This window comes from Mandrillus leucophaeus, unplaced genomic scaffold (genome assembly GCF_000951045.1).
Source record: "Mandrillus leucophaeus isolate KB7577 unplaced genomic scaffold, Mleu.le_1.0 Scaffold1251, whole genome shotgun sequence".
Lineage (NCBI taxonomy): Eukaryota > Metazoa > Chordata > Mammalia > Primates > Cercopithecidae > Mandrillus > Mandrillus leucophaeus.
In genome coordinates this window covers 358,812-373,261 of record NW_012100888.1, presented here as the reverse complement: position 1 = coordinate 373,261, position 14,450 = coordinate 358,812, and the positions used below count along the sequence as shown (strand labels likewise).

The 14,450-nt window shown below is 39.2% G+C and overlaps 2 protein-coding genes across 2 annotated transcripts in view; both read left to right on the top strand.

Moving 5' to 3' along the window:
- Positions 1-14,450, top strand: part of LOC105533489 (coagulation factor VIII) — a 152,998-nt gene that overhangs the window by 40,797 nt on the left and 97,751 nt on the right. The window contains exons 4-6 of the mRNA XM_011971961.1: positions 4,135-4,347; positions 8,285-8,353; positions 10,750-10,866. Coding sequence (XP_011827351.1) covers positions 4,135-4,347; positions 8,285-8,353; positions 10,750-10,866 — 399 coding nt within the window. The remainder of the gene's footprint in view (positions 1-4,134; positions 4,348-8,284; positions 8,354-10,749; positions 10,867-14,450) is intronic.
- Positions 7-1,299, top strand: LOC105533480 (selenide, water dikinase 1-like). The gene is given in 2 exon segments (XM_011971945.1): positions 7-309; positions 312-1,299. Coding segments are annotated over 2 exon segments (996 nt in total). The 5' UTR covers positions 7-152; the 3' UTR covers positions 1,151-1,299.

Below are 14,450 nucleotides of genomic sequence, written 5' to 3'. Positions count from 1 at the left end.
AAAGTTACGAATTGGACAAAAGCTTCCGGCTAACCAGATTCACTGAACTGAAGGGCACAGGCTGCAAAGTGCCCCAAGATGTCCTGCAAAAATTGCTGGAATCTTTACAAGAGAACCACTTCCAAGAAGATGAGCAGTTTCTGGGAGCCGTTATGCCAAGGCTTGGCATTGGAATGGATACTTGTGTCATTCCTTTGAGGCACGGTGGGCTTTCCTTGGTTCAAACCACAGATTACATTTACCCGATCGCAGACGACCCTTACATGATGGGCAGGATAGCATGTGCCAATGTCCTCAGTGACCTCTACACAACGGGGTCACGGAATGTGACAATATGCTGATGCTCCTCGGAGTCGGTAATAAAATGACCGACAGGGAAAGGGATAAAGTGATGCCTCTGATTATCGAAGGTTTTAAAGACGCAGCTGAGGAAGCAGAAACGTCTGTAACAGGTGGCCAAACAGTACTAAACCCCTGGATTGTCCTGGGAGGAGTTGCTACCACTGTCTGTCAGCCCAATGAATTTATCATGCCAGACAATGCAGTGCCAGGGGACGTGTTGGTGTTGACAAAACCCCTGGGGACACAGGTGGCAGTGGCTGTGCACCAGTGGCTGGATATTCCTGAGAAATGGAATGAGATTAAACTAGTGATCACCCAAGAAGATGTAGAGCTGGCCTACCAGGAGGCAATGATGAACATGGCGAGGCTCAACAAGACAGCTGCAGGACTTATGCACACGTTCAGTGCCCACCCGGCCACTGACATCACGGGCTTCGGGATTTGGGGCCATGTGCAGAACCTGGTCAAGCAGCAGAGGAACGAGGTGTCGTTTGTAATTCACAGCCTCCCGGTGCTGGCCAAGATGGCTGCGGTGAGCAAAGCCTGTGGAAACATGTTCGGCCTCATGCACGGGACCTGCCCAGAGACCTCAGGCGGCCTTCTGATCTGTTTACCACGTGAGCAAGCAGCTCGGTTCTATGCAGAGATAAAGTCCCCCAAATATGGTGAAGGCCACCAAGCATGGATTATTGGGATTGTAGACAAGGACAACCGCACAACAAGAATGATAGACAAACCCCGGATCATCGAGGTCGCACCACAAGTGGCCACTCAAAAGGTGAATCCCACACCTGGGGCCACCTCTTAATCTAGACAGAAATAGTTGTTTGGTTTTGATTTTAAATAGATCTGTTTCCCTTACCACTTCAATTAAAGACTATAAACAACAAAAATCTCATTGTGTCTACACATCGGGGTGACCTTAGGTCTGTTTGTAAGTGGATACAATTAATAAAATAAAATCCATTGCCTTTTTTCCTGTTACATTAACTGAAGATGCACCTAATCTTGAGGCAGCCTCTGAGTTGAGAATTATATTGTTATCCAATACTGTTGATTCATTTTGAATCTTTAGACACTTATCTCTTGCCGCATAGGCTCTTTTTAAAGGTGCTTTCACATAGCACAGACATTACCAGTAGTCATGTCAAATAGCAGTTGGTGTCTTCATTTTATGTATATTTATCATATAAGTCTGATTTTTTTTTTTTAAGCGTCTTGAATGGTTTTCTGGAGAGCCAGCACTGGTAAGTGGCACATGATGGTATCCCAGTCATATCCCAGTCATAGGAGGGTTGCATGATTCCTTTGAGTGTTTGATTTGAAAAGCCTAGTCTTGTCTCTCAAGAGCATCTTGAACCCAGAACATTCTCCAGTAGTGCATTCAGTTCAACATGGCAAGTGCTTCACTGCATGGAAAACCCTTTGAAGACAAAAAAGAAATCTTATTTCTTTTTTTGTAGCCTTCCTGATATTTACAGTAATATTAACTGTTTTATCAATAGCAAAAAAGGATACTTTTTGCAATGTAATTAGATGTTCTATAGTGCTATAAGGAATTGCCTTCCAAATGGAGGTTGATGTATAATACTCATTTATAATTCAATATATAATTACGCAAATAATTTTTAAATATAATCAATAATAAAGACTGTTCTGTGGATGGTAGTGTTTAATACATTTTATATTTTGTATAGTGATTTCAGGCCTTTTGTTTTCTTAAAATCAGCAGCTGTTTAGCCTAATTCTTAGCATTATTTTGTCCTTTGCGCCAGTACTTTTTTGTGCACCCTTTTCGTGATCTGTGTTAAAAACCTGCACTGCCAACGTTGCAGCTCAAACTTAAAACTTGTTATTCAAATAAATATTTAACTTTTTAAATTGCTCTTGTATAATCAGATGCCCCTTTTAGTATTATTTTAGAAGCATTGGGAGGGTTTTGCCTAAAGTGCAATTTATCGGGAAAAACTAGATTTTAGTTTTATAAAACTTTTAAGTCTTTCATGGGACCTATATTTTCTTGAATTAAATTTTGTAGTTCTAGAATAAATAGGCAACCTAAAAAGGTGTTATCTGTGTTTCGTAAAGTGGAGGCTTCCTTATATTTTAACCTACTGAGCAAAGAGGAGGGATTCCTGTCACTAAGCACGAGGGCACTGGATCCTCGAGTGCCCACCTTCATGAGAGAAAAAGCAGCACATCCTGCATGTTTCTGGTGCTTCCAGCTCACAGGCATCAAAGCCGCACGTGTAAACTGACTTCTTGCCAAAGGAAATGACCCCTGGGAAGATCAAGCTCCTGGAAGAGGCTTTAACTCCGACGCGACCTCCTCTGGGAACCAGCGGGCAGGGCAGCCTTTATGCATGTGTAACTGGACCTCCACCCGTAAGCATAGTGTGCAGTTTGGAAGAGCCTGCTATGGAACTGAAATTGGTTGGACATTTTATAGGAATTGATATACAGATGTTGGTCCTCAAAAGCTACAAACCAGTGGTCTGCAAAATAAAATGTGTTGGAAACCTCTGAGTAAAAAAAAAAAAAAATTTTGAATATTGCATTGATATTAGGTGATATTAACTGGATCGGGTGTGCTAGTGTCATTTTGTGTATGTGGGAAAATTTTTTTTAAAGATGACTTCTAAAGTATATAGGAGTGGACTGTCATGAAATTTGTAATGTACATTAAAATGCATCATCATAAAAAGTGTGTTGAAAGAAAAAAGTGAAAGTAGCAATGCAATTCCAAGAATAATTTTCTAATATCCACTCACAAAAACATTAAATTCTTTATATTAAACACATGCAAAATAACGCAAATATATCTATCTTTTAAGATTCATCTCAAATTCCGCCTCCATCAAGCATTACTGAAGAGTAGGAAGCTTGTTTACTACTTTTTTTATCCACTGGGTTGCTCGCTCCATAAGCAGAGACTTCTATCTCGATCTTTATATTTTCAGCTTGTAACTGAGTCTGGTAAAGAATAAGAACTCAATAAATATTTGTGAATAAATAGGTGAATATTTCCACATGGTATTATAATTATATCTTTATATGTCTATGTCCCCCACCAAACATAGTGTTGTACCACTAGGAAAGAACAAAGTTTAAGAAATTTTCTTAAATCTCTCTTTCCTGACCCTCACTAGTGCCCACCAAAAAGTCTGTGACAAAGTGTATTTGTTGTTGAATTGAATTAGGCAAAAAGATGCGATAATGGAAGCAATTTTATTATTTAACAGAATGTGGAGATCTCAACCAGAACCTAGTTTTTACTACTCATACTACGGTTAGTGATCTCAAGATCCTCTGGAATATATGAGGCTTCTCCCCATTTGTGGCTGCTACTTGTTAGTTTTTCAAATTAAGATGCAGAAAGTAGGCCAGAGGTGGCGGCTCACACCTGTAATCCCAGCACTTTGGGAGGCTGAAGTGGGTGGATCACAAGGTCAGGAGTTCAAGACCAGCCTGACCAATATGATGAAATTCTGTCTCTACTAAAAATACAAAATTAACCAGGCATGGTAGTGTGTGCCTGTAATCCCAGCTACTCGGGAGTCTGAGGCAGGAGAATCACTTGAATCTGGGAGGCGGAGGTTGCTGTGAGCCGAGATCGTGCCACAGCACTCCAGCCTGGGCAACAGAGTGAGACTCCGTCTCAAAACAACAACAACAACAAAGATGCAAAAAGTCTGTTTCTTATGTAGAACCTATTGGTGACAGTAAACTTGATATGTTTCTTTAAGTGGACAATGGGTATAGAAAGGACAATTTTATTTCTTCCTGCTATAGGAGCTGAATATGATGATCAGACCAGTCAAAGGGAGAAAGAAGATGATAAAGTCTTTCCTGGTGGAAGCCATACATATGTCTGGCAGGTCCTGAAAGAGAATGGTCCAATGGCCTCTGACCCGCTGTGCCTTACCTACTCATATCTTTCTCATGTGGACCTGGTAAAAGACTTGAATTCGGGCCTCATTGGAGCCCTACTAGTATGTAGAGAAGGTAAGTGTATGAAAGTGTATGATTGAGATGAAATAAGCAGAGAAGTACAAACAACTGAATCTATCTATAACAGTTAGCATTTGTGTTCCTTAACCTGAAAGAGGCTTCTTTACTCTAGCATCATGCTCATAGAAAGGAGAATAATCCAGTTTCTGAGAGAAGCAGATATGCATTCTATATAACCACAATAAATTCTAAGCTGGGATCAGGAGCAGCTGAGTTCCAGACTTAAATCTCTCTCCTCAAAGCATTACTGTTTCCCTCTTCAAATCTGTGGGCTTTATCAGTAGTGATTTCTACCATCCTCTGCCTTTTGAAAACATTGAGCTATGTTCCTTGAAAGCTTCATGAAGGTGAACACATATAGACTGGTTCAGGTGGTTAGTTTGTCATTTGCAGACCAAAAGTATATAAAAATCTAAGAAAAGTCAGCATTTATTTATATATGTTATTGAAAATTAATTAATTTGGATTGAATTAATATATTCTAAAATAATTCTAATCAAACCTGTTTTTAATTTATACCTTAGCATAAATTAAATTAGGGAAGTAAATTTTGCATAATTTGTTTTTCACCCTATTTTTTTATGGTGAAATCAGCTTCACTGTACCTTTTTCTTATTCCAGTTATCTTTTACTGCATAACTCCACAATTTAGTGGCTTAAAACAACAACAATCACTTATTATCGCTCATGGTTTCTGTGGGTCTCATGGAATTTGGGAGTGTTTTGACTTGGTGGTCTATCTAAGTGTGTCTCATGAGGCTATAGTCAAACAGTGGCCAGAGCTGAAATCATCCCAGAGTTGACTTTATTCACATGTCTTTAACCTTGGCTTGATGGTACTGTCCACATGGTCTCTCTCACATGGGTCTTACAGGGTAGCCAGACTTCTTATATGGTCCTGAGAGAGCCCATTAGAAACTGTTTCATGTTTTCTAATGTAACCTTGGAAATCACTCACATAACATACATTCTATTAGTTAGAATGCATCACTAAGACCAGTCTATAGAGGGGGACTCCACCTTTTGATGGGGAATAGGCAAAGAATTTATTAACAGGAATCACCATAGTCTTTCTGAATGGTGATGAATGTGATTCAAAAAAAAGATGGGAGTGGGGAGTGGAGAACATGAGAAAGGTTTGTAGTTTATAATAGTTTCAGATGAAAGTATGATTTTTCATATACTAAGTTCAGTTTCATAGTCATAATTAATGAGAAAGTGCCAAAACCACAGTGTGTTATTTATGAGATGTAAAGGCTAATTGAACAAGAACATAATCAAAACATTAGTGTTTACATATGACATATAAAGAAATAAGTTAAAAACCCAAATAATTCTTTGACACAGAGTTGAATTAAAGAGTCAACAGAGGTTCTAGCTCCGGGTAAAATGGATAAACACACTCCACCCTTTATTTCCCATTGAACTTATCTATAAAACCTTGACAAAATGCAAAGCCCAGATATTTAAAAATTTCTAAAAGGCAAATAGAACAAGTAAATAGAGAAAAGGCACTAAAATTCAAAGTGTTACCAAACTTGTGGGGGAGTATACGTTTTTCCCCACTCTAGTATTCCTTAACCTGAATTAAAACATAACTGGAGACTTGGAAGTGAGTACTGTGTTGCAAAGAGAGCTCCAGGAGAAACCCTCTAGCGTTTCAAGGAGTGGGAAAGGTAACTCTAAATGCACAAAGAGCATGGAAGGGGAAATCCCCTAGGGTTTTTGTCCTCTTTTCCACCATTCTCTCAAGCTTCAGTCCAAGGTTGCCTGTGCCAGTGACAGTGGCTGGCAACAGAAGCCTGCACGAGTAAAAACTTAGGGAGGGGAACATTATCCTTCATTCAGTACAGCTACAGATCTAAGACCCTGGGGCAAAAGCACATTACTTTTCTCTCTGTCTTTCCCCTTCCGTTGCTTGACCTTAGCTATGATGTAGTTGTGGAAGTTGGAAGCTTCTGGTTAGAAAACCAAAAAAAGGAGCTCACAGAACTGGAAAGTTTATAGATGACAGAGGGAAAAGATCCCAGGAAAGTAAACCCATAAAGTTGTGCATTAACTCCTGGATTTACCCCCAACCTACACATATCTGGATGGAATCCTAATTAGCATGCTGAAGACTGTGAAACTGAGATTTCCCCTCACGTACCAGACTGGCCACTGTGTTGGAGTCAATGGCACAGCAAAGGGTTTAAAACTGATCTGACACTGAAACCACAGACCACATAATAATAATAAATGTTTGGTTTATATCTGAAGCAGGGCTTAGAGGGAATTTTATAGAATTAAACACTTGTATTAGAAAAATATCAACTCGATAATCTAAATTTCCACCCCAGGACACTAGAAAAAGAAGAGCAAAGCAAACCCAAATCAAGCAGAAGAAAGGAAACAACAAACTATAGAGTGGGAGAAAATATTTGCCAGTCACATAACTGGCAAACCCAGTCCTAGAATAGGAACTAAGTTTTCTCAGTTCAGTGGGGGAATCTGAAATATCCCCAAGATTTCCATTAGCCAGTATCTCCAAAATTCCATTCTAGGGTGTGATTTGCTAGATAGAGAATAGTGAACACATCCTTTGTTTAATCAACCAATGATCACAAGGGACAGCAAAGATCACTATAGTTCAACAAAGTCAGATTTATTGCCTCATGGCAACAAGAGACTGTGGACACCTCCCTAAACAAAGGAAAATACTATATAGAGTTAGTAAAGAGTTTGGGGGAAGGGTGGAGGTTAGGTAATATTTAGATGAAGCACAGTAGAGTTGTGTGTAAAGAAATAACCATGAGGTCTAGACTGTGAAGTGTCCTGGTTAACTAAAAAGTTAACATAGACATGAAATGTTAAGTCAAGGCATCCCTTACCTGAAGCTTGAGCTTTAAATTGAGCTGCTTCTTCATGTCAAAGTAATTTAGATGACCTAGGAAAGAATGAGATGTTTCACTCTTATTGCTATTAGTTCAGACATTTCTGGTAGGCTGTGAATTCCAAGAACAAACAATTCAATTGAGTAAGAAATCAAGAGATAATCAAAGCAAATAGTTGGTATTCAGTGAGTTTGTACAGTGGCAATGTGTCCTTGGGAGAAATGGTCTTGTTAACTCTGTAGTTAGCTTTACCTATGTCTTTTACCCAGCCTGATGAGTAGCAGCACACATACTGTTACCTTCTTAGTTCAAGCTAATTTTTATTTCTAAGCATTAAGGGTGCAAGAGAGAGAAAGAAAGACAAAATGTCATAAACAAAAATCTTTCTACTCAAAATAAGCCTGCAAACAAAAGTTCCCAAATTTAAAAAATATATAAGGCTAAGAAAGATAGCCAACAAGCTCAACAGTTAAAGCATGAAACAAGCTAGTTTGTTCCATTAAAAACTTTAGCTATTGATATACACGGTATTCATTTAAAATGTGAGTATAATTAAAAGCACTGTGGGCTATTGAAAAAAATATGAGTATAGATGTTTAATATGGACAATTATTATTTTACTCAAAACTTTTAATTTACAATTGCAGAAGTATGAAAAGTTATAAGAGTAACAGAAATTATGTATATTAATTGCTTATACACACCTTTTTTCAGAAGCAATGTGTACTGTTGCTGTAATTTTTCTTTTTCTCTGTGATGTGTGTGTATGAGGGCTTGTATTTTGTAAATGTTTTAAATTTTTTTCTTTAGTAATTCATTTTTATCATATTTTACGCAAGTAGTGGTCTTCATCAAAGTTGAAATAAAAAAATTCTTTGTTCCAGATAGTTTTAGAAATACTGGTATAGGAGACCTAACAACAAAGCAAAGTTAACAAGAGACAGAAGACTACATTTGTTCTTACTCTCAAGTAACTGATGAAGAAATGTCTCCTGCTAGTGACAATTTCCTACATGAGATTTTAAAATAGAAGATAAATGTTCTCACTTCTTTTTCAGGGAGTCTGGCCAAGGAAAAGACACAGACCTTGCACAAATTTGTACTACTTTTTGCTGTATTTGATGAAGGTTAGTGAGTCTTAATCTGAATTTTGGATTCCTGAAAGAAATCTTCTGCTACTATTAAGAGGAGGTGATTATAGAAAGGTCATAAATTACATTACTGTTCAGGAATGAAGGAGATGGGGTTAAAAATGAATTCCAAGAAAACAAAATGTAACCTCAGTTCCATTGGCAGCTATGAGGTAAGAAGATAGAGGAGTTGGATAATGGATTGACCTCATCCGCCTCATTAAGACCATCAACAAATACTTTGGGCTCTACTTTCTAAATGCTTTCTCTTATCTTCATCTATTATTAAGTGCGCAACGTTTGGCAAGTTATTTAACCTCTCTGTGTCTCGGTTTCCTAAATTGAAATAATAGTACGTTTTTCATAAGATTGTTGTGAGCGCTGAGTGTTTTCACTTAAGTAACCTAGAGCAATGTGTGGCATAGAGTAGGCCCTCGATAGTGTTAGTACCTCCGCCTCCACCTCCTCCTAATGTAATCATTATGTAATCAATAACAATAACATAATCTTCTTCTTACCCCCTTATCAATTTACATAGCCATCTTCTTAATTGAGACCCTTATGATCTGTCTCGTAACTCCCAAAGGAAGCTTACTGAAGTGAGTATCTGATCTTGTCACTCCAGCCTCTAAAATACTTCAGTTTGCCAAGTGTGGTGGCTCATGTCTGTAATCCCAGCACTTTGGGAGGCTGAGGTGGGTGGATTGCTTGAGCCCAGGAGTTTGAGACCAGCCTGGGCAACAGGGTGAAACCACATCTCTACAAAAAAATTAAAAAATCAGCTGGTCATGGTGACAGGTACCTGTACTCCAGCTACTTGGGAGGCTGAGGTGGGAGGATCACTTGAGCCCAGGAGGTGAAGGTTGCAGTGAACTGTGATTGCACTACTGCACTCCAGCCTGGGTGATAAAGCCAGACCCTATCTCAAAAAACAAAACAAAACAAAACAACAAAACAAATAAAATAATTCAATTTCAAGGTAAAGTGCAAAATGCATTATCTATTCCCTGGTGACATTTCCAGCCTTGTTGTGTTCCATTTCCTGCCTTATCTTCCATGTCACCCAAACATGTAATGCTTTTTCTTACATGAGACCTCTGCTTATGCAGTTCCCTCTGCCTAGAAAAATCTGTCTCCCTCTTTACACTAAGCAAGCTTCTCTTTTTTCTTTAAGTCTGACTTACTTCGGTTATCCCCTTCCTTAACTCCTTCTCCCAGAATGACCTCTAGTCTGGATTAGATGCCTGCTTATATTTCCACAGCATCTTGAGCTTACTCCTTATCATACTATATCAGTATTTTCTACTTTATTTATTTAATATTTATCGTCTTTGATCTCATATCTTTTTCCCTTCAAGCAAAATGAAATTTCTTCTCTCTGCTCCCTATAACACCCTACTCTCATCTTTATTATATCACTCTTTACTCTTTATTATAATTATCAGGTTCTCTGACTATTCCAGCTAGAGTGTAAGCACCTTGAAAGCACAGGCTTTATCTTCCTCTCTATCATCAGTGCCTACAATCAGTAGTGCTCAATAAATATGTGTTTGAATGAATGAACAAATGAATGGCTGCCTCATAAAGTTTCAATAGTATTTCCAGTGCTTCAGCGCTTATCAATTTCAGAGACAGTGTTAGGGAGCTTTCAGGTTCCTGTGGTTTCATAAATATAAGCTGGGATGAGACAATTATAACAGAGACAGGGACCAACAGACAGCCTTTTTCCTAGGACAATTTTCTTTTTTCTTTTTTTTTTTTGAGATCGAGTCTCACTATGTTGCCCAGGCTGGAGTGCAGTGGCAGAATCTCGGCTCACTGCAACGTCCACCTCCCAGGTTCAAGTGATTCTCCTGCCTCAGCCTCCTGAGTAGCTGAGATTACAGGCACATGCCACCATGCCCACCTAATCTGTGTATTTTTAGTAGAGATAGGGTTTCACTATGTTGGCCAGGGTACTCTCAAATGCCTGACCTGAAGTGATCCACCTGCCTCAGCCTCCCAAAGTGCTAGGATTACAGGCATGAGCCACCGCGCCCAGCCCCTAGGATGATTTTCATAAGATTCCTTTTAGATAAGTCAGCTAATAAAAGAATCGAATCCTTATGCCTCAAGCTAACTAATATTCTGTCTTCTATTATTGTCTGTTCCCACTTATTGTCATGGACAAATAGAGGGAGAGAAAATCAGTTCGAGCAAGAGATGTCTGCCTTTAGATAATTATCTTGTCCCTCCCTCACACTGACTTTGTGAGGATAAGTGCTCTGTGCCTACTTTGCTGACAAAAATGCTTAAGGTGTGAGCACACTGGGAGTGGGGAAGGAGAAAGGGGAGGGGCGTCATTCATGAGACACATGCTTAGCTGACTTTATTTTTGCCTTCTCTCTCATCAGGGAAAAGTTGGCACTCAGAAACAAAGAACTCCTTGATGCAGGATAGGGATGATGCATCTGCTCGGGCCTGGCCTAAAATGCACACAGTCAATGGTTATGTAAACAGGTCTCTACCAGGTATGTACACATCTGCTCAACAATCCTCAGGGTCTTCCATATTCAGCACCAGAGTTCTGTACTTCAGTTCACAAACAGCTCTGCATCCCAGAGGATATAACCCACTGAATACTTTAAGATCGCTGGCCTCTGGGGATCTTAATGTATAGTAGGCAATTCCTCTTTTGGTCACCTGAAAATGAAGGCTTACCCATGTACATACAGCCCACAGTCAGATTTTTCTTTCCTTTTCTTAAATGTGAGTGGGCAACCAAGAACGAACAGACATTCAAAAAGAGCCTAAAATATTGAAGGGATATGCAAAGATGAACAAAGAAAACAATAATCCCAGAATAAAAAGAGCTATTGCTCAGAACAGAACTCATCAGAAGCTCTTATTACTATTTTCATGATTCAAGAAGATACTGCATCAATAAAGTAACAATAAAATGATTTCCAGTTTTAAAATAGGGGCATAGAGGCAGGCTCGCTTTACTCCCTCCCAGAGAAAACCAAAACCAAACGTACAGTACCAATATCTACACCAACAACAACCCAGAGCTCACATGTGAGGATGAGACAGTTCCCGGAACCACAGAGAAATTCAAAAACTTTGACAATCAGACTTCCACATCCATGACTCTCCTTCTTCCTATTCTGCCTGGTACCAAGTGTATAGAAAATCTCCCCCAACTCATGGTTTCTACACTGGAAAAAGTGACATTGAGGTGTTCAACCAGCTTCTCCACCTTCTTGGGTTCCCTGGGAGGAGATTTGTCCTTGCCTTAACCCACAGAAAGCATCATGACTGTCTGAAGGCAGAAATATCCCAGAGTACAGGCAGAGACAAATGAGGAAGGAAGGACTACCATCCCCAGCCCTGGAAATTCTACTCTATAACTTGACCAAAGGACATGCAAATTCAGAATGGCCGTTCAGCAGCACCATGCTGTAGCAGGTTTATCCTGCAGGTCACCTTGGCATGAATGCCTAGCCAGCCTTCCAATACTGCTAAGATAATACCTTTGGGACCTCACCCACTTGGGACAAGCAGGGCTCTGACCACTTACTAGAGCTGAGGTGGCCAGGCGCGGTGGCTCACGCCTGTAATCCCAGCACATTTGCGAGGCCGAGGCGGGTGGATCACGAGGTCAGGAGATCAAGACCATCCTAGCTAACATGGTGAAACCCTGTCTCTACCAAAACTACAAAAAATTAGCCGGGCGTGGTGGCAGGAGCCTGTAGTCCCAGCTACTCAGGAGTCTGAGGCAGGAGAATGGCGTGAACCCAGGAGGCGGAGCTTGCAGTGAGCCCAGATCAGGCTACTGCACTCCAGCCTGGGCGACAGAGCCAGACTCCATCTCAAAAAAAACAAAACAAAACAAAAACAAAAAAAAAACTAGAGCTGAGGTGAACCTGGACTTAGGTGCCACCTAGAGCCAAAATAAAGGACAGTGAACTAGCAGTGAAGATTCACTAAGCAAATGTATCCAATAAAACAAAAACAAGTCAGAGAAAACTGAAATAAATAGCTAATTCTTCAATGTAAACACATAGATGTATATCCACAAGAAACAATAGCAAACAGGCAACCATGAGCTTCCCAAAAAGACAAAGCAAAAACCCAGTGACTAACCCTAATGAGATGGCGATTTGTGAACTCTCTGATCAATAATTCAAAGTAGCAATTTTAAGGAAATTCAAAGATACCTAAGATAACACAGAAAATTGATTCAAAAATTTCTCAGAGAAATTTAACATAGAGATTGAAACAATAAAGAAGCACATCTTGAAACTGATGACTGCATTTGATGAACTGAGTAGATCATTAGAGGATCAAGCAGAGGAAAGAATCAGTGAACTCAAACACTGGACTCATCTTGCAAGAAATGCTAGAGAGTTCTACAATCTGAAAAAAAAAGAATACTAATGTGCAAAAGAAAACTTTTCAAGTATAAAACCTGGTTTAATTTAATTTTACCAACTAGTAAAATTAAATACATGGGCACACTCAGAATACTCTATTACTGTATTTGTGGTGTGCAATCCACTCATAACTGTAGTATGAAGCCCAAAGTACACATCTATCAACAACTGTAATAGCTACAGCAGCCTGTTAGGATATAGGTAATATAAAAATATGTAAATTTTTGTATTTTTAGTAGAGATGGGGTTTCACCGTATTAGCCAGGATGGTCTCGATCTCCTGACCTTGTGATCTGTCCACCTCAGCCTCCCAAAGTGCTGGAATTACAGGCATGAGCCACCACGTCCGGCCAAGAGGATATAATAGTTATAAATATCTATACACCCAAAACAGGAACTCCCAAGTATATAAAGCAACCATTAATAGATCTAAAGGGAGAGACAGATTGCAATACAATAATAGTATGGGACTTTAACACCCCAGTCTCACTAATGGGCAGATCATCCGTACAGAAAATCAATAAAGAAACAATGGAGTTAAACTACACACTAGATCTAATAGTCCTAACTGACATTTACTGAACATTTTACTTAACTGCTGCAGAATACACATTCTTTTCATCAGGACATAAAACATTTTCCAGAAAACACCATACCCAAGGCCCCAAAACAAGTCTGTACAAATTCAAAAAACAGAAATTGTATCAAGTATCTTTTCTGACCACAGTGGAATAAAACTAAAAATTAATAACAAGAGGAACCTCAGAAAATACATAAAAACACAGAAATTAAACAACATGCTCTTAAACGGCCAATGGGTCAATGAAGAAATTAAGTAAATTTTATTATTATTATTATTTTTATTATAATATTTAAAGTTCTGGATTACATGTGCAGAATGTGCAATTTTGTTACATAGGTATACACGTGTCATGGTGGTTTCCTGCACCCATCAACCTGTCACCTACATTAGGTATTTCTCCTAATGTTATCCCTCCCCTAGCCCCCCAACACCCACAGACCCCAGTGTATGCTCTTCCCCTCCCTGTGTCCATGTGTTCTTATTGTTCAACTCCCACTTATGAATTAGAAAATGCAGTGTTTGGTTTTCTGATCTTGTGATAGTTTGCTGAGAATGATGGTTTCCAGCTTCATCCATGTCCCTGCAAAGGACATGAACTCATCCTTTTTTATGGCTGTATAGTATTCCATGGTGTATATGTGTCACATTTTCTTAATCCAGTCTATCATTGATGGTCATTTGGGTTCGTTCCAAGTCTTTGCTATTGTGAATAGTGCCACAATAAACATACGTGTGCATGTGTCTTTATTGTAGAATGATTTATAATCCTTTGGGTATATGCCCAGTAATGGGATTACTGGGTCAAATGGTATTTCTAGTTCTGGATCCTTGAGGAATTGCCACACTGTCTCCCACAATGGTTGAATTAATTTACACTCCCACCAACAGTATAAAAGTGTTCCTATTTTTCCACAACCTCTCTAGCATCTGTTGTTTCCTGACTTTTTAGCGATTGCCATTCTAACTGGTGTGAGATGGTATCTCATTGTGGTTTTGATTTGCATTTCTCTAATGACCAGTGATGATGAGCATTTTTTCATATGTCTGTTGGCTGCATAAATGTCTTCTTTTGAGAAGTGTCTGTTCATATCCTTTG